Here is a 27,974-nt window from a genome sequence, read left to right on the forward strand (position 1 = left end):
GAAGTATTGTGGTACATATCAGTAATCATGACACTTGGCAGCTGAGGGCAAAGGATTGCCACAAGTTTGAAGCTAGCCTGGAACATATAGTAAGGTCCAGGCCAGCCTGAGCTACTGTTGTGAGACCTTCTCTCAAAATAATAACAATAACATTACTGATGTGAGCCAGCACATTTACCACTGATTTTTTTCTTTCTTTTTTACTGTGTAGTGTAACTTTTATTTTTAAAAGTCTTTTTTTTTGTTTGTTTGTTTGTTTTTTTGTTTTTCGAGACAGAGTTTCTCTGTATAGCTCTGGCTGTCCTGAAACTCACTTTGTAGACCAGGCTGGCCTCAAACTCAGAAATCCTCCTGCCTCTGCCTCCCGAGTGCTGGGATTAAAGGCATGCGCCACCACACCCAGCAAAAGTCTTATTTTTAATGATGGTTTTTCAACACTTTAACCTCTCTTTTAGCCCCCTACCCACCAGAGGTAGTGGAAAAGAAAGGATATGAGGGATATGGACCTGTTTAGGATGGGTTGTTTGGAGCAAATCTTATCTGTGTTGTCAGGAAATCAGCAGTTTAGTTTATAGGGGTCAGCAGCGGCAGCTCCATTCACTCACAAACACTTTACAGATATATCAACAGCCGAATTCAGTAGAATCCAGTTAACAATGGCTGTGATGTGACCTAACAGGAATAGCCAGGCCTCAGCCTCAACACAAGTCAACAGAAGAGACCAGAGAAGAACATCCAAAAACATTCTCGGCTATGCCTCATTTAGTGAAGCAAAGATCAGTCAAGACATCAGACCAACAAGTGCTGCACAGAGAGCTATATAAGTAAGCCAAGCTCAGCCTCAGTCACTGTCCATTGAGTCCTTTTTATACTCCATTCCTCCAAGGGTCTTGTCTCAGCACATCTTGCCTCAGCATGTGCAGCTGACATCACTCTGTCAATTAGCCCGAATCCACAAAAGTGACAAGAAGTCATAACACACCACCATTTTTTGGCATATTTTTCTCTATGGATTCCCAACAAATAGAGCTCAACTACACAATGTAAGGTGAGCCAATATACATACATACATGATATATGTATATATGTGTATGTATATGTGTGTATATATAGATATAGATATCATTAATGAAAAATCCTTTATCATGTACCTTTTTACATGTATCATGTATCTTAGCCTTTCACCTATATCCACTTCAGCTAAATGTTCCTTCATGTGTTTGCCCAGGCAACACACCATCCAACTGACTTTCCAAAAAACTGTTAAGTTTCCACTTCAGTCTAGTTTCTTGAGATTTGATCTTGTGATGCACCCCTGGATGGCCTTGAACCTGTGGAGTTCTCTTGCCTCAACTTACAGGTTAAAGCACCATGCCCAGCTCTCATTTTTAATAATAATAATAATAATAATGATTATTATTATTATTATTTCTTTTTCCTGTATTGGATTTTGTTTGTTTATTAGGTATTGATTTTGTTTTGTTTTTTAATTCCATCACTCAGGAGGCAGAAGCAGGTGGATCTCTATGAGTTTGAGGACAGCCAGGAAGTCTGGAGAGAGAGAGAGACAGAGAGAGAAAGAGAGAGAGAGAGAGAGAGAGAGAGAGAGAGAGAGAGAGAGAGAGAGAGAAAGAGAGAGAGAGACCCTGGGTCAAAAACAACCCATAAAATAAATAGATAAATAAATAAATAAAAAAGACTGCTCCAGGGATTTGGGGAATGGTTCAGTAGTAGGGTACTTGCATAGCAGCAGAGTCTTACAGTTAGTCCTCAGTGCTATGCACACACACACACACACACCAGGGAACATACAGAGAATTTTTATTTTTTAGTTAGTAGTATGTGTATATCAAAGTGAGTGTGCACACACCAAGACACATGTGTGAAGATGAAAGGATAAATAAATTTCTGGAGTGGTTTTCTGCTTCCACCATGGGTCCCAGAGATGAACTCAAGATGTCAGGTTTGCACAAGTGTTGCTGAGCCCCATAGAATACATTTTTACATCAGTATGTCTGCATAGATAGAAGATTTTTTTTTCTGTTGCTGTGACACAAACTTTAGCCTAACAGATTTGCAACCACCTGCCTGTTAAGAAACCCACAGAGAGTTCCTGCTTAGATAGTGTCCTGATTATTCATATTTATGCTTGGAGCTGGAAGATAGACGACTAACCTGGTAAGGTTGCTGGTAGTTTTCTTTGCTAAGAGAAATGTTGTCATTGCATAAAATAAGGGGGGGTGGCACAGGAGGAAATTCCTTTGTCTATGAAGACCCCTTTGGCTATGATGTCTATTTAGTAGTTTCTGTAAACTGCTGAAAGCCGCTTAACTTTATCAAGGCTAAATCTCTTACCCATTAAATGGGCAGGAGACTTGCATGGATCGAAAGTCTGTACAGAAGAACTGAGCTTCTGTTGTTTCTCTTCTAACTGGCCGTAAGCAGTTTGGAACAGGAATACCTTCTAGCCCTCTCCTCATAAGATATTGTCATGGTCATGAGCATAATCTGTTTGCTATGGTACCTGCCTTCATCTTGTTGTGACTTCTCCTGCCTGGTGCTCTGATCTGTAGCTGATGTGTTTGTAACGACAGGCTGCCTTTGTGATTCTTGTCTTACTTTTTTGTCTGGCTTTTTTTTTTTAATCAGGACAGCTGTTTGCCATGAGACCCTTGAGAAGACAGAAGGGCCAAATTTAGGGTGCTATTCACAAGAGACATGTACAGGTAACTCAATGGGACACATGTATGTAGTAGCAGAATTACAGTAATGCTCACAGGTCCCAAAGAGCCTCCTCACCCAGCAATGCCATCAGGGAAGGCAGCCAACCTGTGAGTCAAAGCCCTTGTGGGGGGCCTATGTCTTAGTTCACAGGCTTGCCATACAACACTAAGGGCCTGAGTCTGGTCCACAAACCACACGGTAGAAGGAGAAAAATGACTCAAAAGGTTGTCTTCTGATTCCACAGACCTACCTATAATGTTCTAGTTCGTTCTCTCTCTCTCTCTCTCTCTCTCTCTCTCTCCCTTTCTCCCTCCCTCCTTCTCTCCCTCCCTCTCTCCTTCTCTCTCACACACAATAATAATTAAACTTTTAATTAAAAAAATAGAAACTTTTATTCAAGTCCAGAGCATTATTCATACAGGAGTTATTCAGCAGTAATTTAGTGTGTGTGTGTGTGTGTGCTTATAGAGTTGGAGATTGATGTGAATCTTTTTTCAATCACTTCTCCACACTAAGTTTTTCTTAACTAAGGTTTACTTTTGTGCGTGCGTACATGTGGGCCATGTGTGCGTGAGTGCCTTGCACAGGTCAGATGAGGAAGCCAGATCCCCTGGGGTTTGAATTACAGGTAATTGTGAACTATCCTACATAGGTGCTGAGAACTGAACATGGATCTTCTTCAACAGCAGTTCATACTCTTAACGCTGAGCCATCACTCTAGCCACTTTTAAATTGGTTACTGTGCCTGTCTGTCTGTCTGACTGTGTGTCTGTATGTCTATGTGTGAGAACATGCGTGTGAAAATTAGAGGGCAACCTGTGGAAGTTGGTTGTCTCCTTCCTCAGTGTTGGCCTCAGGGATCAGCCTCAGCTTATCATGCTTAGTAGCAAACTCTTTTACCCACTGAGCTTTCTTGACAACCCTCCATCTTATTTCTTGAGATTGGTCTTTCACAAAACCTTGTTTTCCGCCTGTTCGGCCAGACTAGCAAGCCAGAGAGCCTCAGCAAGCTCCATGCATCCCACGCTATACAACTCCAGTGCTGATGGCCACAGGTATGTGTTGCTATTCCTGGGTGTTGGGGATCCCAACTCAAGTCACAGTGGACGCAAGCAAACCTTTTATGGACTGAGCTGTCTCTCCATCCTTAAAGCAGGGGGTTCTAAGTGATGAGTTAGATATGTAAACCTGAACATTCTATTCTTGGTTTTAACTGTATTACATCCTTTAGCAAAATAGCTTAAACCATCTCTTAAAGCTTTCTTCCTAAGATTGCTTGAATCAAATCAGGAACTCTATAAAATCATTAATTCATCTAAACAGCATTAATTCATGGAAGTTCATCTTTATGTTATCTGCAGAAAAATCTGCTCAATAGGGTGGGCTAATGCCCAGAGATTGTTAATTTAATAATGACAGGAAAGGCATATCAGCTGCAAGAAGCAATCCTGAGATGAAGTCTCTTTGTGACCTTGCCTCTCAGAGACCACCCATCTTAGTCCAGGCAAAAAGGTGGGCCATTTCCAGGAAGGCCAGCTGCTAGCCTTAGCCTTCCCAAGGTGGTTCCTGATATAGCCTGATGCTCCTGACTTGCTCAGTCTGTCTTCTTATACAACTCAGTGCCACCTACCCAGAGGCGGCAGTGTTCACAGTGGGCTGGACCCTCCAACATTAAAAAAAAGAGAGAGGGAGCACTACAGAGTAGCCTAAATGAAAATCTTTTGGTGGCATTTTCTCAATTGAGAGTTCCTCTTCCCAAATGACTCAAGACAGTGTCAAGTTGACAAAGGAATATCCAACACAAATGAGTTCACAAAACTAATATTTGGCTTAATGTTAGTGAGAAACTAGGGGCAGCAGAGTCTTGGAACAGTGTCAAGGATGACTGAGCCCTGGTTTATTTACCAACAAGTTAAACCTGAATTCATGGTCATACCCTAACATATGCAAAGGATTTGGCCCAGGGCTTGCCACAGAGGAATGGACCCTTGCTTCATTTTACAGATGAATAAAATTTCTGATCTGTGGTCCTTTCCCCACATCAGCTTTCTGCATAGACTACAGCTAGGGATGGGGATAGGGGCATGTACTAATCAACTGTCAAAACCAGCAGCTTTGTGTGGAAGCTTGAACCACAGGTACAAAGTAGATACAAGGGATAAAATCAAAAAGAAATGTGCAAGAGTAGCTTACTGTTAAACTAGATTTAGAATCTAGTATCACTGGAGCCTACCATTGTCAAAATAGCCACCACAAAAGGTGGCTACCAGAACAAGTAACCTTGCATCTCTGCAGCTTCATGTATTTTCCCCACAATATCTTATATAAATGCCTCTGGCAATGTCCTTCACTTCCCAGCCCACCTCATGCCACGCCCCTCCAAGATTGGTACAGGGATGTGACCTGGTAAGAATCACCCTCAGGAGCCCTTCCTTTCCCAAGAGAAAGAGCATAAGGGACTCTGGACGCTATAAAGCCAGGCAGTGGAGGACTATGCAAATTTTCCATGGTTAGGCATGGTCTCTAGCATCCCTACTCACACCCCACTGGCCAGGATGCATTCCAAGTTCCCATGCCTTTGTAGCAGGGGCCAGAGCATGAAGAAATGTGTTTGCCACTGTTTCTATCTCCATCTGTTGAATGGGTAGCTTGGCACACTCATATTTTGCATTTGCTGATGTATTTGGTACACTAAACCACCCCATGAAGAAAGGTTTAGAAACTGCCAGTAACTTTCTCATTATTAGAATGCTGGCATTGAGCAGACCCAACATTCAAATTCAAATGGCCCTGATCCAAGTTTCATAACCTCAGCTGTTGACATGCTAGACCAGATACATTTGTGTTGCAAGAGCCAACATATGTGTAGAGATGCTTACCAAGATCTTTGGCATCTGCCTATGAAACGCTAGCATCCAGATCATCTAACACCTGTAATTCTCTAGGCATTGGCTCAATGTTTCTTGAGAGATAAAAATTCCTTTATTTGAAAGCATCTGCTCCATTACCAGTTGAGGAATATTCTTGTTTCATTTCAGAAGATGTAATAAAATACCCTGATGAAAAACAGCCTAGGGGAGAAAGAGATTTGGTTCAGCTCATAATTCCAGGTTACAGTTCATCACTGTGGGGAAATCAAAGCAGGAACTTCAAACAACTAGTCACATTACACTCACAGACACATAGGAATTCAAGCATGCATACTTGACGGCTTACTTCCTTGTGTTCATCTTCATTTCACCATTCTTACATAGGTCAGGACCCCCTTGCTTAGGGAATGGTGATACTCACAGTGGCCTGGATCTTTTCACATCAACTAATTTAATTGAGACAATCCTGAACAGCTGTGGCCACAGGCCAACCTAGTGTGAGCAATCCCTAATGGAGACTTTCTTCTCAGTTGATTCTAGGTTGTGTTAATTTCACAATAAAGCCAACCACCACAAGGAGGCAGGATATGGGACACATGCCCACATTAGTATGATTATATAGGACCTTCTTGCTAGAAAAGGCTGTGAAAACTGCCTTAGCCTCTCACCTGACCTAGAAAGCAAGCATACCCAAGTGTCTGTGTTTTACAATGGAGAAAACAACCTGTTTATCAATCCCTCAGTTTAGTGGACATTGGCATAACCCTAAGAGTGACCCAAACCCTGATTCAGCCTCTAGGCTTAAAGCCACAAAGTTCAGAGCTAGCTTTTTAGAGATGAACTTTTTAGAGATGGGTTAATAGTTATGATCACTAGATGCTCAAGCAGAGGACATAGATTCAATTCCCAGCACCCACATGGTAGGTCACAACCATCTGTAACTTCATTCCAGTGGATCTGATGACTTCTTCTGGCATCCCGTACATCAGAAAGGCATGACGCACAGACATACAGGCAGACAAGATACTCATACACATAAAATAAAAATAAATCAATACATCTTTAAAAAGTACATAAACAATTCTATATTTAAAAAGTGTGTTCTACAGTCAAGAGACAGGCATCCTGGGTGACAATAAAATCCACAGATGAGAAGTAAGCAGTATGATGGGACAGGGCCATGGGTCTATTGGTAGTGGGTACTGCCATTTTAAATATCTAACTAGACAGAAGATGACATTTGAACAGCTACAGGCAGGATAGGAAGAATTGAGTCCAGTTAAGGTCTGGTATTTGGTGGGAGGTGGTTGCATAGAAAAACAGCAAGATCAAAGGCCCTGGGGCCTCCTCATCTAGTTGAGGAATAATGAGTGTGGCAAGAATTAGAATTAGAATTAGGGTGTGGGTAGTAAGATCTAAGGGCAAGTGTCTAGTGACTCAGTAACTTTTTGGCTTACCTAATGCCCTATCTATAGTAGCAATGCCAGGATTCAAATAGGAGCTTCTGAGGTCTCTTTCCATCTGAATAAGGTTATAGAAGCCACTTTCTCCTCAGTATGGGCCCTGGCCAAGAACAACACCCTCCCCTTGGATCTGTGACATCTTGACTGGGTGGGGACAGTGCTTACAGGAAGCAGGGAGGTGGAGAGGGAAGTTGGTGATGTATAAGACACCTGCTGATCTGCTTCGTCTTCCATGGCCTGTGGCAGGTACAGATGATACTTGGTCTTCTCTGAGGTAGAGGCATCATGGTGGTTCTGGCCCTGACATTCCTTGTAGGTGCAGTTGCTGTGTTCTCACTGGGCAGTCTGCTGTGGGTGGTCAGCAAACACCTCTGGACTGAACACATCCCTGAAGGCATCACTCACCCCTGGAGGCTGCGAATCCTCAGTTGCTTATTTCATCTGACAATGACATGGGTGAGTCTCCGCTTTGCTTGCCTCCTTTGCCTGAAGTTAGGACAAATAAAATACTAGATGCTAAAATACTACATACACACAGTTCAAAGAATGTTTGCTTTCTCCATATTTCCATTACTGTAACAAAATATCCAAGACAAATGGACTTACAAAGTGAGAAGGTTTATTTAGGATCATGGTTTTTGAGGTTGCAGCTTGTGATGTCAGCCTGATTATGTTGAGAGAGGGAGAGAGAGAGAGAGAGAGAGAGAGAGAGAGAGAGAGAGAGCATATGGCTGAGGAAAATTGCTCATGTCTCATGGAACAAAAAATGAAGAAGAGCTGAGGTACCATAGTGCCTTTTTTAAAAAGTCATTTTGTATTTATCATACAAGCAAATTGACTTCTCCACATATTTTATGTGTGTATATCAATAGAGTTTGATCCTGTTTTGTTTTTTGTTTGAGGGAGGCTGTGGTTTATTGTTTGGTTGGTTGACTGGTTGGTTTGGTTTTTTTTGGGGGGGGGGGCGGGTATTGTGTGTTTGTTTGTTTGTTTGTTTGAAACAGGATTTCCCTGTGGAGTCCTGGCTGACCTAAACCTCACTTTGTAGACCAGGCCTGCCTCTGCCTCTACTTCTGCCTCCAGAGTGCTGGGATTAAAGATGTATGCCACCACCTCCTGGCTTGGGATTTGTTTTTATACTCTAACTTCTTCTATCAACCTATGTCCTCAATGACCTCTCACTAAGCCTTTTGTTCCAAAGGCTCTACCACTTACAAATAGCCTTTTTCACAAGGGCCTCTGAGGTACAGAGAATATGCAAATCATGGTGCCCAGAGGAAAAAGCTAACCTTTGTTAGCCTTCAGAACTTTGCCAAAGGTAAGGATGCATTTTTGAGCTCCAGTGACTACAGATCTGCTAGCAAGGGTCAGGAAGCAACAAAATGAGAACAGAAAGCAAATTAGGAAATTAGCTCAGGACATGCACAGAACTACAGAATGCATCTTTTTAAAAAAAGTAAAATTTACTTATGTTGTGTGTATAGGCATTTCTTCTGTATGCATGACCGTTCACCATGTGCGCGTGCAGTACCTGCAGAGGTCAGAAGAGTGTTGTAGGATCCGCTGGAACTAGAGTTACAGATAGTTGTGAGTGGCCATGTGGGTGCTGGCAATTGAACCTGGGTCCTCTAAAAGAGTGGCCATTGCTCTAAACTGCATAGATCAGAACTTTAACGTGTTTTTCATGCCTTTAAAAATATATATATATTTTTTAAGGCTAGGCATGGTGGCACACTTCTTTAATCCCAGCACAGTGGAGGTAGAAGAAGGTGGATCTCTGTGAGCTTGAGGCCAGCCGGATCTACATAGTGAGTTCTGGGAGAGCCAAGAATACAAAGAGAAATTCTGTCTCAAAAAGAAACAAGGCTGGAGAGATGGTTCAGTGGTTAAGAACACTGGCTGCTTTTTCAGAGGTCCTGAGTTCAATTCCCAGCAACCACATGGGATCATCTGTAATGGGATACAATGCCCTCTTCTGATGTGTCTGAGGAGATCGAAAGTGTACTCACATTCATAAAATAAATAAAATGTCTCTAGAGAAAGCACCCAAGGAGCTGAAGGGGTCTGGAATCCTATAGGTGGAACAACAATATGAACTAACCAATACCCTCAGAGCCCATATCTCTAGCTGCATATGTAGCAGAAGATGGCCTAGTCAGCCATCACTGGGAAGAGAGGCCCCTTAGTATTGCAAACTTTATATGCCCCAGCACAGGGGAATGCCTGGGCCAGAAGCAGGAGTGGGTGAGTAGGGGAGCAGGGCAGAGGGAGGGTATAGGGAACTTTCAGGATAGCATTTGAAATGTATATAAAGAAAATATCTAATAAAAGAGTTGAAGGGGAAAAAAAGAAACAAAAGACAAAAAAAGATACCTATTTTTCAAATAATTGTTACAGGAAATATGGGATTTTCTAAAGAAACAAATGTGTAGATTCCCCCCCCCCACACATGCCCCAAATCTGCTCTCTCTTATACTCTTCCACCCTCTGTATTTTTGATCTATCTTCATATCCCATAGGACCTGTTGCTCTGTTCCCCATTTTAAACCCCCTTTTTCTTTCTCATGACCTCCTTCCTGTTTCATAACTCATAACCACTTTTACACACATATATAAAAATCATAAGCTAAGGTCCAGATATCAGAGAGAACATGATTTACATCTTTCTGAAATCTGAGTCATTTCACTTACTATAACACCCCAAGGACTCTATACCCTACTACAGAGATGTTTGTGCATTTGTGTTCGCTGCTGCTCTATTCACAATAGCCAGGAAATGAAACCACCCTAGATGCCCGTCAACAGATGAATGGGTGAAGAAATTATGCAGTAGGAAACACACAATGGAAAAATGAGACAAGGTCTCAATATGGAAGCCAGGCTTGCCTTACACTCAAGAGAGAGCTGTCTGCTTCTGCCTTGTGAGTGTTGGGTTTAAATGTGTGTATCTCTACACCCAGATACAATAGAATTTTATCCAATCATGAAAGAAAGAGAAAAAGAAAAAGAAAAAGAAAAAGAAAGAGAAAGAGAAAGAGAAAGAGAAAGAGAAAGAGAAAGAGAAAAAGAAAAGGAAAAAGAAAAGGAACAGAAAGTATATTTTTAGGAAAATGATGGAACTGGAGGTCATTAATTCAAATATACCACACTTAAAACAGTACGCTAGGTCTGCTTTTACAAATGACCTGACTAGAATCCTTGGTTTTCCATTTGACATTCTCTTTTGTAGTCTGTAGTTCAAGTTCCTAGTTACCATGACTCAGTTTCCTGGTCTGTTAAGTAGGAACTCATAGCAGCCTCTACTGCCTGGCATTTCTCAAGGATCTAGGAGTTAAGCTATTCAGAAGGTGTATTGCAGCATCTGTGGGAGGATAAGCTCTCCTTACACATCATACACAGTCACTAGTGATTCTTTCTCTAACGACATGTTATACAACCATTGTGTATCACTGCTCAAGATCTGAGCTCAGGCATGGGTAGGAAAAACAGCCCTAGGTTGAGTGCCTCGATGGAGCTTGCAGACCATGGTAGCAGAGGCAGAGGCTGGCCAGTTTTAAGGAAGCTCACAAGGAATCTAGCTACAGATAGCTTCATGCAGAGATCAGAACTAGTAGTAAAGCATAGCAAAACAGCAGGGAGACCATGGCTTGCTTACTCAAGGATCAGAATGCAATGTCAGAATTGATGGATAGGATTAAAGAATGCCCTATTTTCACTGCTAATCTCTGATTGTAGGGTTTCCTGCCATTGGGGACTGGAAGAGGGGAGGTTAACAAAGTACAGTCACCAGGGCAGAATATAACCCTAGCACAAGAGGAATCACAGGTGTTTGGAATGCAGAATTATTTCATCTACTACAGACAGAAAGTTATGGTCTCCTCATCCACTTGACATCAAGGTGTTATCAGATGGCGGCCATCATTTGTTTCCTTCTTGCATGTGCATCATTACATCACACATTACTTGTCTGACAGCTATTTGTGCATAAAAATACCTTTCTGGATGAATTCCATGTTAAAGATCGTTGTGCTGGGGAGATAGGGCCACTTGTAAAGTGCCTGCTACTCAAGTATGAGAATCTGGGTTCAGATCATGAGAAGCCAAGCATAGAGCTGAGCAGGATGGTTTGAGCCTATGCCTGGGGGGGTGGAAGGAGGCACAGAAACAAGTGAATCCTTGAAACTTATTGTTCAGCTAACTAGTTCAATTAACAAGATAAATTTCAGGTTCAGTAAGAGAGTCTGTCTCAAAAAATAAAGTAGATGGGTCTATAAGATGCCACAGTGGCTAATGTCAGTTGTTACCAAGCCTGACGACCTGAGTTTTATCTCTGGGTCCCGCATGGTGGGAGGACAGACAGACTCTGTCAAGTAGTCCTCTGACCACAGGAGTACACTCTCTGTGGCTCATGAATATCCACACATACACCCAAATAAATAAATGCAATAAAATAATAAATAATTAGATAAACATGGTGGAATAGTTGAGGAAAGGCATCCAGTGTTGACCTCTGGCTTTCGCATGCTTTTACATAGATGTGCATACACCTACAATAACAAATGCATACATTCCACACATCCAACACAGTATACACACACCAAAACATGCATCACATACATCCAACACAGGATACACACAAACACAATATATTCTAATTATGTTTTCTCTCTCTCTCTCTCTCTTCAGAGGAAAAAAAACCCATCATAAAACAAAGTAAAGAGAAAAACAGAGGGAAGCTGGGCATAGAGATGTATGCTTTAATCCCAGCACTAAGGAAGCAAAAACAGGTGGATCTCTGAGTTTGAGGCCAGCCCGACCTACAGAGCAATTTCCAGGATAACCAGGATTACACAGATGAAACCCTATCCCCAAAAATCTAAAAACAACAACAAAACAAAAACAAAGAACATGAGAAACATACATAGAAAATTCGGGAATCATAATAGACAAACAAAATACAAGTAAGATTTTTTTTAAAAGCCCAAACAAAGCATTACGACACAAAACATCTCCAAAAACATCACTGTGTTTATTTTCATATTGGCCATCTACTGCTGAGTATAGAGCCTCCCTTAAATGTGGTTTGTATACTCATTGAGACTCCACTGAAGGAAACTCATTTTTCCTTTTGTAGTGGTTGTCACCTGCCAACAGCTTCTTGATTATGAGTGCGGACTTGTGTCCACTTCCCCTCTTAGCACTGGGACCCCATCTAGCTTGTATCTGTGTAAGCCCTGTGCATTCTACCACAGTCTCTATGAGTTCATATGTGTGTCGATTCTATTCTGCCTGGAAGACACGTTTTCTTGATGTCATCTATCCCCACTGGCTTTTATAATCTTTTGGCCTCCACTTCCTCCTGAGCTCTCAGGAGAGGATTTTGATGGAACATATACCATTATAGGATTGAGCGTTCCAAGATTTCTCACTTTCTGTTCATTGTCCAGTTGTGGGTCTTTGTATTTGTTCCCATCTCCTGCAGAAGGCAGCTTCTCTGATGGTGGCTGAGCCAAACACTTGTTCTATGGATATAGAGGGATATTGTTATACTTATAATTGTATTATTTGTATTTATATCAAAAACCATTAGCTCTTAAAGATAATACAATAACCCGAAGAAGCCTTGTGTACCACCACCTGCTTTGACATCACTGACCCTAGCTAAACACTTATACCTTCCCACTGCCCCTTTCTTAATTTTCCTAAAGAGAAAAACCTTAAGCACCACATCTTCCAAAAATATTTCTGTAGATGCCATGGAAAGATAAGAATACACCCTTATCTCCCTCTTCAAAAACATTACCTCCATGGCAATAAATATTTGGGAGACCCAGGCTGTCTTCCTTGGAGAGACAACAATGCCCAGACCACAGGTAGAGCAGGAGTATCCAAAAGGAAGGCTCAAGCATTGTCCAGACACCTGGTTTGTCATGTCTGGCTTGCAAAGTATTTATGAAGAGGAGTAGATATGATGATGGAGGAGCTACATGGGCCTGAATAGGTGTGACTTTCACTGCAGGTGTCTCATAAGGATTCTGAGAAAGGGGGGAAAGTACAGGAGTTCTTTGGTCCAGTCTCCTTAATATTTCCCAAGATCCTCCTTGGCACCTGGAGAGGGTAGATGTGTCTGACATGCTCCAAGCTTTTTGTTAAGTGTTTGATGCATAAACAGTCACAACTCATTGATTCTTTCTTTGACAGGGGATGATTTTTGAAAAACTAGGACTCTGTTATGCACCCCAGTTTGCCAGTTTTCTGCATGATCTGAAACCACTGAAGAGAGATCCTGATGTTGTGGTGAAAGATCTTCACTTTGGGACAATCCCTGTGAAGCTCTATAAGCCCAAGAAACCCTCCTCCATCCCAAGGCTTGGAATCATTTTCTTCCACGGTGGTGGAACCATCATAGGGAGCTTGAGTAAGACAGAGCGTTTCTTCTGCCCTCTTTCAGTCACCTGTCACCCTGATAAATGGGCTTGAAAGAATGGTCATTCTGTGGGGGATAGAGAGAAGCGGGGCGTGGTGGCGCACGCCTTTAATCCCAGCACTCAGGAGGCAGAGGCAGGCGGATTTCTGAGTTCGAGGCCAGCCTGGTCTACAAAGTGAGTTCCAGGACAGCCAGAGCTACACAGAGAAACCCTGTCTCGAAAAACCACCAAAAAAAAAAAAAAAAAAAGAGAGAGATGTCTTCATAGTTAAGAGCATTTGCTGTTCTTCCAGAGGACCCACATTTGGTTTCTGGCACCTACGTTGGGCATCGTACAACTTCCTGTAACTCTAGATTCAGGGAATCTAAAAGTCTTCTTCTGGTCTCTGTGGATACCTTCATACATGTGTGTATACCACATATACATAAGTAAAAGTAAAATAAATATTTAAAAAAAAAAAAAACATTCCTCCTGGTAGACAGTCGACTGTTAAGACCAAGAAAACCCAGGACAATTAGTAGGCACAGAACATTTGGTGGTATATTATCGAATGGTCTAACCGCTTCCTAAACTGATATGAGAATACCATTCACACTCCAAGCCAATGTACTGTATTTGTTGTGGCGTGTTTTTGATACGTGGTGGAATGCATCAGATCATGAGTATATTGGAGACTGTTGTTCTGGCAAGCTCACAAAAGCAAAACAGTAAGAAGTTGGGAGGATATTTACTCTACAGCCAGAAGCTATTTCATGGCCTGCTCTGCTAACTCAGGTGCTCTGCTTTACAAGGCTAGGATAGCCAAAAATACTAGGGAAAGGTAAATGTCCTAGTAAAGCTGACATTTGATTTTGTTTTGCAGGAACCCATAACAACATATGCTTGCGTTTGTCCAAGGACTGTGACTCTGTTGTCGTTTCAGTTGGGTAAGAAAGGGTACGATGGGAACATATCGGCAGACAGCCCTGACTCATAGTGACAGGGTCTGAAGTTTGAACTGAAGTTTGAACTGAAGCTGATAGAACTGGAAAGGAAAATAGGGGAGGGCTAGGCTGTGAGGACTCAATGAGGAGAAGCAAGGAACAGAGAAAAGAGAGAAAGTGGACTGGAAGGATCCCCTTAATTGGTACATTTGTGGATAAAGACATCATTTAACCCTGTCATTTAGAGGCTGATGGGAATGGGCATGGCTCGTTGCTTTTGGATGGAAGAGTTCATTAGATCTAATAGCCCTGCCTTTGGCAGACAAGTAACATTTCCTCTGCCTAAAGTCAGCAGTGCCCTGCATGATCACTGAAACACCTAAACATTATTACATGCATTCCCAAGTACAATGGCAATTCCACCTTCTGAGCCTAAGTGGCAGATATGAGGGCTTTCTGTATACTTTGTGTTTAGGGCCTTGCCTATCTCTTTCTATTCAGACTTCAACGGGGTATTTGAGATATGAGATGTTAGACAAGGGTACTTTGGGTTTCGCTGAGCATTGAGCATAATCAATTGCCCTTGATTCCTCTTTAGATACAGGAAATCTCCCATGTACAAGTACCCAGTGATGAGAGATGACTGTGTAGTAGCCACTACCCACTTTCTGGAATCATTGGATGTGTATGGAGTGGATCCAGCTCGAGTGGTGACCTGTGGTGACAGTGTAGGAGGAACTGCAGCTACTGTGACTACTCAAATGTTAGTGCGCCGACCAGATCTCCCCCGTATCAAGGCTCAGATTTTGATCTACCCCTTACTGCAATTGATAGATTTTGGGAGCCCTTCTTATCAACAGAATAGAAACATTCCACTGCTCTCCTGGGATCTGGTCTTCTACTGCTTCTGTTGCCACCTGGATGTGAACATTTCCTGGAAAAGTGTCGTAAAGAATGGAATGCATTTGCCTCCGGAAGTCTGGGAGAAATACAGAAAGTGGCTGGGTGCAGAAAACATCCCAGAGAGGTTTAAGAAGCGAGGCTACAAATCTATACCCCGGGGTCCTGTGAATAATGATGCTTACCAAGAGATAAAACATTCACTGAACTATACCTGCTCACCCCTCATCTCAGAAGACAGTATAGTATCTCAGCTCCCAGAAACCTGCATTGTGAGCTGTGAGTATGACCTTCTCCGGGACCATTCTCTCTTATATAAGAAGAGGCTAGAAGATCTGGGGGTGCCTGTGACGTGGCATCATATGGAAGATGGCTTCCATGGAGTGCTTAGTGCCCTTGACTATGGATTATTGAGCTTCCCTTGCGCCTCGAGAATTATGGACCTGATTATTCAGTTCATTAGAAAGTTCTGACACTTAATTCCTTCCTGGGGGTGCTCCACCAACCTAGTCTGGATTATAAAATAATACAATGTATGTTCTTTATGATGACTAAAGAGGAGGCAGGGCGAGAAGTATGAAGTGAGGCTTTCTGTCTTTTTTCACTGTTGGGGAAAATAAGAGCTGACCATCTTCAGCATCCATTTGAGAAAATGAACCTGTACATGAAGTTTGTCCATAATCCCCTTAGCTAGAATTCAGGCTGTCTGAGCTGATTGAGACTGTATGGTCGGTATATCTGGCTGAGTTGATCTTGGAGAAAACATGTTTGTTTTGTTACAGTCTTGTTGAGCTTTGCCAATGTGACTCAGAATGTAGAGCTTTGATGCCAAGTTTGGTGGGTGGTGAGTAGTGGTGACAGCCTCTGGATGCCTATCTTGCTTGATTTGAAAGTTGTGAAACAGTGGAGACAGATTCCCCATGGTACATGGCTCCTAAATAGAGACAAGTGAAGAGAGCCAAAGTTGCCTGCCTAAGAGAGCTTGGGCATTCTGGGTATCAGAATGAGTTCCCAAAAAATAGCCCCAAAACAACATCATTAATATTAAAAGACCAGAGTTAGCAGGAAGTCAAGTTCAATGAAACTCAGATCACATTCACAGTGGGAATTCTAAAAAGAGCCAATGGAACAGATGTGCTCTTGTGAACTATTTGTTCTGAGACCAAGAATCAATGCATTTTGTCCCAAGTAAATATAAAATGGATTAACATATGTAGCAGAAAATTTTAGGTATAAATCAGGTGTGGTATTATGTAGGGACTCAGAAAGGACTACTGACCCATCTCTTCATATACCCTCTGCCCTTCTATGCTCCATACTGATGTATTTATTCTTAATATGGTGGCCCTGAACAATTCCCTGCTAAGATCTACAAGATCTAGGCTAACTTGAATGGGTATATTCATTTTCCTCAGGAGACTCAACAAAAATTTTACAGCAACTCGCTGTTTCTACTGGTTTTCTGAAATGTGTATAGTGGAGACAAACAAAAGAGTAGAAATTTTTGACTACTCAATCCAAGGTCTATGCTACCCTTGGAGTAGAGTATGAAACAGCCTCCCCTGGTGTTTGGAGATAGGAGAGTAGTGAATACTTCCCTCATCAGAGGCTAGATGGATGTTGGGTGAACATTAATATTCACCCAACTATGGAAGTGAAATGAAGGCCCAAATTAATCAAGTTCCATGGACCTGGCAAAAAGATGCTGGAGCCATAATGACCAACTGCCCCTTGGGAATTAAAATTCCTTTGAAAGAGAAGACCATGTTGTCCTCCTGTCTTCAGGAGGATTTGCCTCTTGCTGACCAGCAGCTTTCAAATGCCAGCATCCAAGTCCACTCACATGGAAACCTGGACATGCCTTAACTTGTTCTCAAATGATTGTGTTGAAATAACATCAGAGAGGAATTCTCATGGGTGGCTTCTTGAGCCATTCATAATTATCCAGCAAATGACTTTAGTAGAAAAATAAGAACTAGCCACTGAAAACATATGTTGTAGGAAGCAATGGAACCCCAAGAGTATGGTCCTCGGTCTCTGAGTTGAATTGAGTATGTCTTCAGCCTGGAGTGGGTTTTGTGTAATGTTACTAGAGCTACTGGAGGCTGAAGGGGTATGGACTGACCTTCCACATAGATAGGAGCTTGTCTCTTTGACTGGGAGGTGGTAAAGCTGATACACTATTGGAAGACTGTGCCTAGTGAAAATGACTGGGGACATCTCAGCGTTGGTGGTGCAGTTTCACAGCTTTCCCTTCTGTAGATCAGGAGTAGGACAAAGGATGTTTACCTTAGTAGATGGCTGGAGTCCCCAGGAGCAAACCTGTATACCTTTCCGTTAACCAATTCATTTCTATTATTCTTGTAAAATATTCATAACAGCCAACTCCACATGTGCAGAACATTGAACCCCCTTGTTCTTTACCTGAGTTCCATGGAGTGAGTATTCTTATTTTTCTTTCTTGTTTTTTTTTCTTTTAATTTTAATTAGAGACAGGGTCTCACCACATAGCCCAGGCTGCCCTTACATCCATGGTGATCCTCTTGCTTTATGCTTGGCTTCAAAGCAGATATTATTTTGGAGAGACAGACTCATACTCTATAGATTAGACAGGCCTAAAACTCACTATGTAGCCCAACCTGATCTTGAAAGTGATCACAGTGATCCTTCTGCCTCAGCATTTCAACTGCAGATGGCAGATGTGAGCCACTGAATACAATATTTTCAAACCCACCTTTAAGGGGAAGGAACTGAGGCTTTGAGAGATACTTAACACAAATTTCTCAATTCTTCCAAGTCCAACTCAAAGTCAGCTGGTTGATTCAATGCCCAAGGCTATATGGCTCCCCACATTGTACATCGTGGCCTGAAAAGAAAACTTTTGGTTGTAATCTATAGCCTGTTGCCCAGAAATGAAGTTCTTTTCTTTCCTATTATGCATATAATGGGAGACACCAAGCCTGTCAACTTACTTGAGTCATTTCCCATACACAGTTGTCAGCTTCTATGTGACCGGAATCAGGAAGAAAACATCAAGTATTTTTGTCTGTGGATACTCTGCTTTCTTGATTATAGTTCTTTTTCAAGACTGAATAGGTTTGGCCAGCATAGAAACCCCCTTGGATACACTACTAAAGTGGCCAGCTGACAGTGCTAGGAGACATGGTAAAAAAAAAAAAAAAAAAAACCACAATTCATGTACTTTTAGGCCCAGACAATTTGAGCTACAAGTGTTTTCTCAGTAAATTCCAATACTTATTTGGAAACCCCTATCTTTTAGCTCTTGGCCAGAACAATCTGATAAAGGACAGAGAGCTGCATCCCAAAATGCTACCCCCTGAGACAGAGTCTTATATATCCTAACCTGGCCTTGAACTTGTTATATAGCCAAGGATAGTCTTGAACTTCTGATCCTCCTAGCTTGAGCAGAGATAAAAGGTGTGTACTACCACATCCCAGTTATACAGTTGGTAGTGGCACCCAAACCCAGAGCTTCATGCATGCTAGACTAGCACTTGACCTGATGAACCACATTCTAAGCCCACCACATTGCTTTATTTGGCCACCAAACAATTGAGAGAGGAGAGGTTGGGCCATATAGAAACTACTCACATTTGTCTGTGCTGCTCTTTATCTTTGCCTCCACAGTCTATGACAAATAAGGTTCCCTGGCCCTTCTCTCCTTGTCCCTTGACCTCTGCTCCAAGTGACTGCTCTCTTACTCATCTTATCCCTAGGCTAACAAAGATAGGTCAGGCAATGCTAATGGCTCTACTACAGTCCTGTCCCCGGGATTATGACTGCAATCTATTTTGACTGCAATCTATTTCGCACATTGCATGATCTTTTTACGTCAAAAAGGAGTTCCAGCCCCCTTCCAATTCACCCCAGTATGGTAAGAGACAGGCTCTAGCTAAGTTATCTTTGGTTTTGTGGCAAAAGGAAAAGAGTAAGGTAATGCTCACCGATCTCTCCAAACTTCTGATATGAGAGGCATGTATGACAGGCTGCTAACAGGCTCATGGTGGACACATGGCCAAGCCTAACTGCAAATGAGACAGAGGTGCAAACTCCCCCCCCTCCCAGGGAACAATTTTAGAACTTGGTATATCTGAAATCAGAAAATAACAATTTTATTTTTTTGCTTAAAATAAGATGTACCTTATGGATGAAGGTGTGACTCAGCCACAGGAGGCTTGTACAGTTATTCATGAGACCCTAGGCTCAGTACCCAATATAAATACTTTGCAATTATATTAATGGCATACAAACACATCCTCCTTTTAAGTGAAAGTTTAAAATATTAGAAATAGGGTTAATCCTTATTTTAAAAAGTAAGATTTCCTTTTTTTTTTATTTTTAGTGTGTGAATGTTTGCCTTCACAATGTATGTGCACCACATGTGCAATGTCTAGGGGAGGGCACAGAAGATAACATCAGATTTCCTGGAATTGGATGTCTCAGTCAGCTGTGAACTGCCTAGCATTAGTGTTGGGAACAGATTCTGTTTCCTTTGCCAGAGCAAGCAGTGCTCTTAACTGCTGAGGCATGTCTCCTACCTCAACATTTCTTTATTAACCTCCTTCCATATCTATTCTTTTAACTATGTGTAGCCACTGTTCCTGTTTTTTATTTTATTTTATTTTATTTTATTTTATTTTATTTTATTTTATTTTATTTTATTTTGAGACAGTTATCTCACTATGTAGCTCTGGCTGTCCTGGAACTCACAGAAATCTGCCCACCTCTGCCTCCTGAGTCATGGGATTAAAGTTGTGTGTAACTGTGCCTGGTTCCTGCTTTGATTTATTTCATTTTATTTATGTATGTATTTATTTATTTATTTTTTGTTTTGTTGGGTTTTTTTGCGACAAGGTTTCTCTGTGTAGCTATACTGAAACTCTATAGATCAGGGTGGCTTCAAACTCAGAGATCTGCCTTTGTCTGCCTCACAAATGTTGGAATTAAAGGCATGTACAACCACTACCATTTGGCTGCTTTGATTTTTTTTTTAATGTGATGTTGCAAATCCCTTAAAACCATACTTCTCTATATTACATATGTACCTATCTTAGCCAGGGTTTCTATTCCTGCACAAACATCATGACCAAGAAGCAAGTTGGGAAGGAAAGGATTTATTTGGCTTACACTTCCATACTGCTGTTCATCACCAAGGAAGTCAAGACTGGAACTCAAGAAGATCAGGAAACAGGATCTGATGCAGAGGCCATGGAGGGATGTTCTTTACTGGCTTGCCTGCTCTGGCTTGCTCAGCCTGCTCTCTTATAGAACCTAAGACTACCAGCCCAGAGATGGTCCCACCTACAAGGGGCCTTTCCCCTTGATCACTAATTGAGAAAATGCCTTACAGTTCATGGAGGTATTTCCTCAACTAAAACTCCTTTCTCTGTGATAACTCCAGCTGTGTTGATTTGACACAAAGCTAGCCAGTTCAGTACCTATAGAAATATAGATATATTATTTTGAGAGAGGATTTTGGTAAATATTTTTGCCAAATATATTATTCTCTACATGTTGTCCATCTTGTACTGTTTCAGTCAATTTATATTAGAAATCTAATCTGGTAAAGAAATTTAACTTAGTTTTCTTTATTGGTTTTTGAATTATGTATGCATGTATGTATGTATGTATGTATGTATGCTTGTGTGAATGTATCTTTGTTTATGTGCATATGAGTGCAAGTGTCAAAGGAGGCCAGACATTGGGTTCCCCTGGAGCTAGAGTTACAGGCTGTCTGACATGGGTGCTAAGAACCAAACTCAGGTCTTCCAGAATGGCAGAAAGTGCTCTTAACCACTGAGCCACCTCCCCATCCCTGACCCCCTTTGTCTTTCTCATTCAGTGTAGATCTCCATCTATGGAGTGGTGTTACTTGCTCTCAACTATGCTAAACCAGCAATCTCCCATACACACACACACACACACACACACACACACACACAGAGAGAGAGAGAGAGAGAGAGAGAGAGAGAGAGAGAGAGAGAGAGATGTTCAGATAGTTGTTTACTCTCAATCTCATGAAGCTTAGGTTGCTCAGTGGGTAAAGCCTACCAAGCTGAGTTAAGATTGTCCCAGCTTCTCAACTTACATAAACAACAGTTAATGTTGCATCTCTGATGCCTTCACCTTCATCTTACAAAGCAAAGGATGCTCTTTTTCCCTGCATGAATTGCCAAGGCTTGTTCTGTTTTCTGCACAGAACTACTAGCCCCAATACCACAACTACTTATCTTGTTTGGAAATTTGCTGAACCTGGGGTTCAATTTCTTAGTATTTCTATCCCTAAAAAAATCCTCAAAGAAAGACAGAGGAGTACTGCTTCACTGGTAGAACACTGGCTTAGCACAAGCAAGCCCTGGGTTCAATCTTCAGCACAGAAAACAAAACCTCACAAAAGACACGATGACCTCAAGGGATGGTCTCTATTATAATGTAGCAACATTCTGCTTAGGCCATCATTATAGAACCATTTCTTTAGAGATGTATTCTTATTCTTTATAATTGTGTGCATGTGAGGGGAAAGCTTATGTGCATGCGAGTACAGGTGCTATTAGAGGCCAGAGGCTTCAGATTCCGTGGAGCTGCAGTTTCAGATGGTGCTTGGACTCAAGTCACCTGCAAGAATAATACTACATGCTCTTAACCACTAATCCATCTCTCCATCCCCAGAAGAACCATGTTTATTATAAAGTTCAGTGACACATTCTGGTACTGTGGATGTGACTGGGTTGCTAGAGTATTTTGCCCATTATGCACAAAATCCTGTCGCCAAATAAAACTGGGCATAGTGGTGCACACCTGCAATCCCAACACTCAGAAGGTAGAGACAGGAGATATCAGGGCTCAAGATGACCTTGGACTTATAATGAGCTGAAGCCATGCAAGAGGGAAAGAGGAGATGGTGGCAGTAAAACCAGGCTTGTTCTCTCTTACTGTTTTTGTAAGGCATTATGGGAGGCAGATGGCCATTTTTGTGCTCTCCTAATCTCTTAGTTTTCCTGCTTGGCAACGTAGGGGTTCATCTCTAGTACACCTGGATGTTCATACAAGGAGTGCTTACTTCCTTAGTGGGAGCTGTGATTAGATCCATGCTTACATCAGACATATTGAGAGAGGTACTATCTGTCAGATTCATAGCAAAGCCCCTGGTGGAGTTAATGGGTTCTTTTCTTGGTCCTGTGGAGTAGAAGGAGAAGTTAATGCAGTTCTCAACCCTTAGTGTAGATGCCATTTTCTCTGAATTGCCTCTGTACTAGCACGGATAGGTTCTCTTCCTAGGGGCTTCGCATAGCACATTGCAATTTCTCTTTGACAGTCTTGGGCACATGCTGTTCTGATTGCACAAAGACTGGATCGAATTAAAGTGGCTCCTAACTCCTCATTTCCTCATATGCACAGATGGCTGGAGGAAGATAGTATCATTCTGTCCTTAAATCACTTTCAGCATGGTAGGAGGAGAGAAATGCCTCCTGAAAGTTGTCCTTTGACCTTCTTATGCTACTATGACATAGATGAACTTACCTTGCTCATGCATTCTCTCTGTCTCTGTCTCTCTATTGTCTCTGTCTTCTCTCTCTCTCTCTCTCTCTCTCTCTCTCTCTCTCTCTCTCTCTCTCTCTCTCTCTCATGCAAACACACACACACACACACACACTTTAAAACAATTCAAAAACACAACTGCCTTAAAATAATTTACAGGACCAGGTGAAATGACTCAAGGTATAAAAGAATTTGCCACAAAAAAAACAACAACAACAACAAAAAAAAAAAAAAACCAAAAACAAACAAACAAAAAAAAAATGGAGAATCTGAGTGTGACCCTCAGGACACACACTGGAAGAAAAAAACCAATATATACATGTTCTTACATGTACCTCATATACACAAACTAAAATAATAAAAGAAAAAATTTAAAAGAAGTAATACTTTGACTGATGGATGGTTATTTTCTCAGAAGTAACAATAAAATCCTGGAAAGATGGGCTAGAGAGATGGCTCATTGGTTATGGTAATCAGAAGATAAGCCAAGATCATCATGTCTTTTCTTCCACCAAGTGGGTCCTAGGACAAAACTGAGGCCATTGAGTTTGTTGCCAAGTGCCTCCGCCCACTGAGCCACCTACTGGCCTCTGTTAGGAACTCTTCTCACCATGCATGTAGGCAAGGGATTGGGAGATGTCCCACTTTTCTAAAAACCCAGATCTGCTTGCCAACCTAGAAGCTCTCTGAACATGTCCATTTCTAGCTTTTCAGGCATCTTATAGAAATGGCTGAAATCATCATTAACGACTTGTGATTAATTCAGCCTTCAACCTCTGCCTCCTGTCTCCGACTCTATCTAGGAGTGCTTCTAGATAGCTCCCTGGCTTAAAACTCAGACCCAAAGGAATTCACCAGGAAGGGTGAGGGAGGCTTCTTTTATCTGTTTGAGGAGGTGGGGATATTTGCATATTTATATACCACAATGTCAAAAAGAAGCATGCAGTTGTGCAAGCCCTTAAGCTCAGCACTTAGGAGGTGGAGGCAGATAGATCTCAGAATCTGAGGCCAACCTGATCTGTTTAGCAAGTTCCATGACATCCAGAACTACCTAGGAAGACCTAGTCTCAAAATAAAACAAAAATTTCACAGTTAGCTACAAAGGCTATGTAATGGCTTCTCTCTAGTCTGATTGTGTATGTATGTAAGGGTATGAAGCTTGCTTTCCTTCTTTAAACAAAATACTGTCATGCTTGGCTGTGATGGTGCATGCCTTTAATCCCAGCACTCGGAAAGCAGAGGCACACAGATCTCTGAGTCCAAAGCCAATTTGGTCTACACAGTGAGTTCCAAGACAGCCAGAGCTACATAGAGAAAACCACCTGTCTCAAAAACAAAACAAAAACACAAAAAACAAAAACAAACAAACAAACAAAAATAAGTCACAACAGATGAATGCAGATGAATGAGAATTCCACCCACTCATATAAATTCAGGGATTAAACACATTTGCAAGAAATAAATACATAAAACCATGCCATTCTTCTCACACATTTTTGTTTGGGTGAGTAAAATTAATTATGTGATTTGCTTTTATTATTTCAAAATGAGTAAGTCTATTTAAGTTTTCTGTTTCAATTTCTAATGTGGCAAGTGTAAAGATAAGTAGGTGTCTGAGAAATGGTTCATCAATATATCCTAATGTACAGCTCTATTAGGTGGGAACAAAACCAATGGAATGAATACATGTTTCAAAGGGGATTTATCAAGTTGGCTTACTTGATACAGGTTGGGTAGTCCAACAATGGCTGTCTACATGCTGAAGAGGCTGAGAACCTGTTGGCCATATGGCAGGATGCCTCAGCAGTAGTCCTAGGCTGGTGCTGAAGGTCTGTAGGATTCCTGGTGGGCCACTGGTTGGAAGCCAGAAGAAGCTAAGTTCTGCTGGGAGCAGAGGACAGCAGCAGCAACAATAAACAGAAGCAAGAAGTGAAGGTAGGCATGAGCAGCCCTACCTTCCTCTTAGATTCCCTTATTTCTGGAGCAAGGCTGAAACGTGCTGCCCATTGTGGGGATGGTCTCCCTCCCTTAGCTAATCCCTCCTAGACATACCCTCACAAACCTGCCCGGAAGCTTGTCACTCAGTGGATTCTGATCCAATCAAATTGGCAACCAAGATTAATCCTCACAACTGCATTTGCCAATTCTGTGATGTAAATATTCCTACCATGACAGCAACTAATGAGATTTCATAGCATTGGTAGAAGGTGACAGTGGCCCTTACATGGGTTCACAGCCTGGTTGTAGCTCCATTCAATATAATGTTTATAAAGAGGCCCTGAGTAGGACTGGGGAGATAGCCCAGCAGTTATGGATAGTGGCTGCTCTCATGTGGGTCCCCCAACAATTGGAGTAGGGGCTGTCCCTAAAGCGGTTGCCTAAATTTGGGTCCCATTCCCCTAACTGGGATGCCTTGTCTGGCCTCAGTAGGAGAGGATACACATAGCTCTGCAAATACATAATGTCCAGTGTAGGAGGATACCCAAGGGGGACCTCAAATCTCTCAGAGGAGAAGACAAGTAGAGTTGGGAGAAGGACAGTGTGAGAGGGATGGGGGGCAGAGATCAGAATGTAAAGTGAATAAATAAATAAATAAATAAATAAATAAATAAATAAATAAGGAAAAAGAAAAGAAAACTAGTTGCTTTTGTAGAGAGTCCAGATTCAGTTTCCAGCACCCATGGAGTGGCTCACAGCTGTCTGTAACTCCAGTTCCAGAAGATCCTACAGTCTTCTGGCCTCCATAGGCACTGGCACACACACACACATACACATACACACACACACACACACACATACAGACACACAAAACTGACACACATTCATGAACACACACAAAACTCACACACACACACACAAGCACACATGCTGAAAGTTGCAAATTTAATCTTTATTTAAGAGAGGGGGAGGGGGAGAGGGAGAGGGAGAAGGAGAGGGAGAGGGAGAGGGAGAGGGAGAGGGGGAGGGGGAGGGGGAGGGGGAGGGGGAGGGGGAGAGGGAGAGAATGCATGTGCAAAAAGTTTGAAAAACACTGCAGAAGGGAAATGGCTGTACTTGGACATCAGGAGATGGTACTATGGTAATTGTCTTAGTCCGGGTTTGTATTCCTGCACAAAACATCATGGCCAAGAAGCAAGTTGGGGAGCTAAGGGTTTATTCAGTTTATACTTCCACATTGCTGTTCATTACCAAAGTAAGTCAGGAATAGAACTCACACAGGGCAGGAACCTGGAGGCAGGAGCTGATGCAGAGGCCATGGAAGGGTGTTGCTTACTGGATTGCTTCCCCTGGCTTGTTCAGCTTGCCTTCTTATAGAACGCTGAACCACCAGCCCAGGGATAGTACCACTCACAATGCCCACTCCCCTTGATCAGTAATTCAGAAAATACCCTATAGCTGGATCTCATGGAAGCATTACCTCAAGGGAGGCTCCTTTCTCTGTGAGAACTCCAGTTTGTGTCAAATTGACACACAAAATCAACCAGTATAGTAATTAATCTTGTTTGTCAACTGGATTGAATTTTAAAATGTCAAGGAGAATAGTGGGGTTCATCCCTGAGTGTGACTGCGATGGCTCTCTTGCAATGCACTGATCCCTTAAGTCATTTGTCATTGGGAGGTGAAATGAGAAAGGTGGCACCTGTGGGGAGAAAGTAGGTCACTGGGGGCTATATTTGTACTGGTATGCACTTCTCTTTGTTTCCTGTCTGTTATGAAGTAGTATTTGTTCCCAGGACTGCAGAAGTACCACAAAGCCATAGGAAATGCAACCCATGTGGAAGCTGCCAAAAAAAAAAGTGGAGTCATTATTTTTAAACTCTTACTAGATGGAATCTGGGTGACTGGATGAAGGGTCCCATGTGGGGACCATGTGGGGACATGTGCCCGATTCGAAAGAACAATCCCAAGACACTCTGCCAAACCACAACTTGACTGGCAAGGTCACATCTATGAGACCATCCTTTTGATAATAGCTTATTCTGGGTCTAGAACAATTGCAGCCTAGCCAGTGGTCTTTACTAAAACAGTCAAGGACGCTGCTGGCAAGACCCTCTGGCAAGGCTAGTGCACATGCCCTCTGAAACCTGTGGATCTTGGTTCCGAAACGCCCATATGTTCTTCTCCTTTTACCCTTAAATACCTGCTCCACACCCCTTGTGCCAACTTCTCTAGATGTGCCAATAATTCACTAGCTCATGGTCATCCCAGGTTGGAAGTTCTTGTTTATTCATGAATAATTAATTCTTTTATTACATTTTAGAATCTCTTTGTAGTATTAAAGATACACCCCAGGCTAGACAGATAGACCAGTAGTTAAGAGTGCTTACTGGTCATACAGAAGACCCAGTTTTAGTTCCCAAAACCTACATCAGGCAGCAGGCAACCACCTGTAACTCCAGTCCTAGGAGATCTGATGCCCATTTCTGGCATCCCCAGATAATATACACAGACACAGACACACAGACACATACACACACACACATATACATGTGTGTGTCTGTGTGTCTGTGTGTGTGTATATATATATATATATATATATATATATATATATACACATACACACATATGTATATATATATATATACACACACATGTGCTTAATGTTTTTAAGGCTGGTTGTCAATTCCCAGACCCACACATAAGGAAATAAACAAAATAAACATTCTATTTTAAGCAGTGTTCTTTGTTAGTGCCTCTTTTTGGGTTAACCCTGTTCCCTTTTTCTGTCTCCCTTTTTCTCTCTGCTCTTCCTTGTTCCTCTCCTATTCAGCCTCTTTCTTCCTTCCTTCACTAGGGTTTAAGCTAAGGGCCTTTTCACATATTAGGCAAGTGCTCTGCCACTGAGTTACATAACATGCCCCTAGAGCAGGCTTTTGTAAGAGCTGTAGAACGGTACATCATGTAAACACACTCCACTATACCGAACCAGCCCTCTGGAGATAGCTATCTCGATGGTTTCTGATCCTTTGGCCTAGAGAATAATCAAGATATTGGACTCTCTCCCATTGAACTGAGCCAAGGTGTATTCATTAATGCATTGCAACTTCACCTTAGCACCTGTTTTAGTTTGGGCTTCTATTGCTGTGACCATGGCAACCCTTTTTG

The 27,974-nt window shown here is 42.0% G+C and overlaps 1 protein-coding gene across 1 annotated transcript; it reads left to right on the forward strand.

The window, feature by feature from the left end:
- The first annotated feature begins 7,342 nt into the window (after positions 1–7,342).
- On the forward strand, positions 7,343–15,781 carry Aadacl3 (arylacetamide deacetylase like 3). Its single transcript, XM_021159201.2, has 4 exons — positions 7,343–7,513; positions 13,259–13,475; positions 14,348–14,411; positions 15,007–15,781. The coding sequence occupies exons 1-4, from the start codon at positions 7,343–7,345 to the stop codon at positions 15,779–15,781; spliced, it is 1,227 nt and encodes a 408-aa protein (XP_021014860.1).
- Positions 15,782–27,974: the final 12,193 nt, after the last annotated feature.

Source organism: Mus caroli, unplaced genomic scaffold (assembly GCF_978045245.1).
Source record: "Mus caroli unplaced genomic scaffold, Mus_caroli_1 scaffold_6, whole genome shotgun sequence".
Taxonomy (NCBI): Eukaryota; Metazoa; Chordata; class Mammalia; order Rodentia; family Muridae; genus Mus; species Mus caroli.

Bases quoted from the DNA above. Each gene is read 5' to 3' on its own strand.
- Aadacl3 (XM_021159201.2), top strand. From the start codon at position 7,343: ATGGTGGTTCTGGCCCTGACATTCCTTGTAGGTGCAGTTGCTGTGTTC. The intron at 7,514-13,258 runs GTGAGTCTCCGC...TTTCTTTGACAG, and splicing joins TTCATCTGACAATGACATGG to GGGATGATTTTTGAAAAACT. The intron at 13,476-14,347 runs GTAAGACAGAGC...TTTGTTTTGCAG, and splicing joins AACCATCATAGGGAGCTTGA to GAACCCATAACAACATATGC.